The sequence below is a fragment of the Brachyhypopomus gauderio genome, unplaced genomic scaffold, assembly GCF_052324685.1.
Source record: "Brachyhypopomus gauderio isolate BG-103 unplaced genomic scaffold, BGAUD_0.2 sc86, whole genome shotgun sequence".
NCBI classification, from domain to species: domain Eukaryota; kingdom Metazoa; phylum Chordata; class Actinopteri; order Gymnotiformes; family Hypopomidae; genus Brachyhypopomus; species Brachyhypopomus gauderio.
The window spans coordinates 1,018,430-1,021,627 of record NW_027506907.1 but is presented as its reverse complement, the minus strand read 5'-3'; the positions used below and the strand labels follow the sequence as shown (position 1 = coordinate 1,021,627).

At 39.9% G+C, this 3,198-nt stretch overlaps 1 protein-coding gene across 1 annotated transcript; it reads right to left on the bottom strand.

The window, feature by feature from the left end:
• Window positions 1–448: 448 nt before the first annotated feature.
• On the bottom strand, window positions 449–2,448 carry LOC143493451 (uncharacterized). Its single transcript, XM_076991872.1, has 6 exons — window positions 2,247–2,448; window positions 1,874–2,098; window positions 1,531–1,776; window positions 1,342–1,402; window positions 891–941; window positions 449–652 (listed from the first exon to the last, which is right to left on the bottom strand). The coding sequence occupies exons 1-6, from the start codon at window positions 2,401–2,403 to the stop codon at window positions 586–588; spliced, it is 807 nt and encodes a 268-aa protein (XP_076847987.1). The 5' UTR covers window positions 2,404–2,448; the 3' UTR covers window positions 449–585.
• Window positions 2,449–3,198: the final 750 nt, after the last annotated feature.

Sequence of the window (3,198 nt, the reverse complement as noted above, 5' to 3'; positions counted from 1 at the left end):
AATGAAGCGTAAACACTTAATGCATCAAGGAACTTTGAGTCACTTTCTCCTGAGTCACTGTTGGTTACTGGTTCTTATTTGTTTAGCAGGAGCTGTATGCCATTTTGAAGGTCATTTTCATATCAAAACTACAGGGCTAATACAATTTTGTGTATGTAAATGAGCACAGAAAGAATGTATCATTTAATGTTCCACCCCTTCTCGATTTGATAGTGTTTTTGCGAACTGAACTTATGTCATAGAACTGCCATAGAACATTTATTTGGATGACACCACACATGTAGGGTCCATTACTGCAAGGGTTGTCAGTGTTAAAATACTAAGGTCCACTGATTATACTGCTGGGTCAGAACCACCTCTTCAGATTTCTATCTCTCAGAATCAATTGCTGATCAGTGGGTATTTCTGGGCCACACAAGGCATCACAATACTGACCAAATACTTGCAATTCTGCATGTAAGAATATTTTTATTTGCAAGCAGCTAAACATTTATTTGTAAGGAGCTTAGTAACATTTCTAGACCTACAGATAGCAAAGCCAAGGCTGGTTGAGAATGACAGTATCAGCGCTGACAGCCGACAGTATCAACAGCTGGAGAAATACTGGACATCAACCACATTGTCACACTTGTTCTGCTGCCAAACAGAACCACTGCAAAAGAGAAAATACATTGTGTAGGAATTCTTGGACATTTCTACGAAGTTCACATGACTACATTGTGTTTCAGGAAATGTAAACATACTGTTAAAGTCGGTACTATTGTTTGATCCATTTTTGTTTCAATGCTTCTACAATTTGATATTTGCAACAATTATAGCCACAAACGATGGACATCATTAGACCAAAAACTGAAGAGGAGAGGTGTTTTCATTGTGTTTTTGATACTTACAGTTTCTGGAAGAGCTCTTTAAAGGAGTCACGGTGCTTCCCGGTTGAAAATCTGTGCATACACAAAACATTTGATATATTTTGATCATTATTTTACATTGAAAAGTAAGATAAATGCAACAATGTAATTTCCCCATTTAAATAGTAATGGAATATGCTAACACTAACCAAGACTGCTCAGCTTAAAGAGCACAGGGATGGTGTGTTTATGGAACACAAACAAAAGCAAAAACTTCAACAGTGATATTAAAGGTTTTGTAATACATTAACATCTTGAGTGCGTTGGATTTTTGTCGAAATATAAAGAGCCCTATTTGAAGAGCACCACAGAGGAAGCTTTTTTCATACTCAAGTAATACTCTATGTATTAAAATCTGCCTAGAAAATGGTTGCAAATGTCTGAAATTTCTTTTGATAAAAATACTAAAATGATGTGACTGAGTTTTACTCACGCTTTAGTTAGGATGGTCCCAACACAGGCTATGTCATCACTGAGGTCATCATCTGTCAGACCTGTAAAGAGACATTTCAGTCAGGCAGTGTCTAGGACACCTTCACTACGATGAGAAAAATAATGGAAGTTTGCTGAGTAAGAATTGTTCAAAATGCAGGACTGAGGTGTGGTTTTCAAATGTACTCACTATCGCAGGTTATATTGCAGAGGTTGAGTGAGTGTGGCCTTCCTGAAGAGCAGGCTATACGATCCGGCAGCTGGAACAAACCGTACAGCGTCCACGTTTCCGTCTCATCAGATTCTTCACTGCTGGAGCTGTGACCAGACTTGGATCCATGATGGCCGCCACCAGAGACGTGCATTTTGAACCCATAGGCAGACCTAGGTCGGCGTGGACCATCGTGAGATTTCTGTGCAGGTGCCGCCGTCGTCACTGTTGAAGAATCACAGTCAGGTTGGGCATCATTCTTCTCACTGGATTCCTCATGGCTTGACCTATATGCAGTTATTACTGGACCGATGTCACCTACCTCCAGTGAAAGAGCCATTACGCTGTGGAGTAGTGGGTGCTTTCACTGTTGAAGAATCAAAATCGTGTTCTGCCTCTTCACTGGAATAATCACTATTTCCTCTTCTATGACGTTTAGCAGGTCCTCTCTCAGGAGAGGCATCATCATCATCATCATCACTGGGAACAGTGATATTGCGAATCTCACTGGTATTTAAGCCAGAGTTCAGCTCAGCAATGCACACAACTGTGGGAAGGAAAGGAGATAAATGGTAAATGGTAGATGGAGTTAAATGGTAGATCACGAAACCACAGCAGTATTGTTGGTAGCAAACAGCTAGCCTTATTCTATTATCCAGTTGTTGAATTGTATTGAGAGCAGATGCCTAACTCACTTTTGGTGATATTGAAGTCCAACACATTCACATGTAGAGTCGTGTTCAGCAGATCCCTCAGCTCACACTTGCTCAGCACCCGGCCCTCACTCACACTGGGAGCCACTAACACCACCACTAACACCACCAACATCTGCACTTCAAAACGGAACTGCATACTGCACAAGTTTGCTTCTCTTCAGTATGTCCTACACACGCCTGGCCTGCTGCCTGTTATATATACATCTACAAGCACCCTTGAAACTTGATATTTTAAAGCTGAGTCACTGGGATACGTGACTTGCAGAATATAATTTTTTTTTAAACACAAAAATGTGGCCTCGTTTTGTTACATCAGGAAACAATGCACTGGTATTTTTTTCTAGAATGTTTTTTATTAGCTCATTGCTTATGAATAAAGTTCATTCATAGAAGGGCGATTCAGTGTTGTTTTGTAATAAGTGAACGTGGGAGAAAACTGAATTTGAGAACTTTGGGGGAAAAGGCCTTTATTATGAAGACATTAGGTTAGACGTAGATTGCCTAGATTAGATCTGGTGTCTGGAATATAATACACCACTGAAGGTTGACAGAGTACTAAACCTACACAGAACAAAACAGGGTTGGGCACAAACTGCGTTCAAACTCAGATCACAAACATGACTCAGCAAGAATGTTTTAACCCATGACAAAGCCACCCCAGAAATCATCCTAATCCTAATGTAATTACCTAAAAAGATAACAAACTAACTATATAATTAATAAAGAGATTAATGGGACAGTTATAATAATTTCTCCATTTCTCATGGGCAACAATGTTTCCTGCAGACGTGTGGACTCGAGTCACATGACTTGGACTCGAGTCTGACTCGAGTCACTAAACTGATGACTTGTGACTTGACTCGACAACATCACTGAAGACTTGTGATTTGACTTAGACTTGAGCCTAACATTAGTTAATCTGACTAACTTA

What these genes read in the sequence shown, in the direction of transcription:
- LOC143493451 (XM_076991872.1), bottom strand. Translation starts at nt 2,403, where the DNA reads ATGCAGTTCCGTTTTGAAGTGCAGATGTTGGTGGTGTTAGTGGTGGTG. An exon ending in CTGCAATATAACCTGCGATA is followed by an intron (nt 1,403 to 1,530) that starts GTGAGTACATTT and finishes GTCTCTTTACAG; the next exon opens with GTCTGACAGATGATGACCTC. An exon ending in AAAGAGCTCTTCCAGAAACT is followed by an intron (nt 653 to 890) that starts GTAAGTATCAAA and finishes TCTCTTTTGCAG; the next exon opens with TGGTTCTGTTTGGCAGCAGA.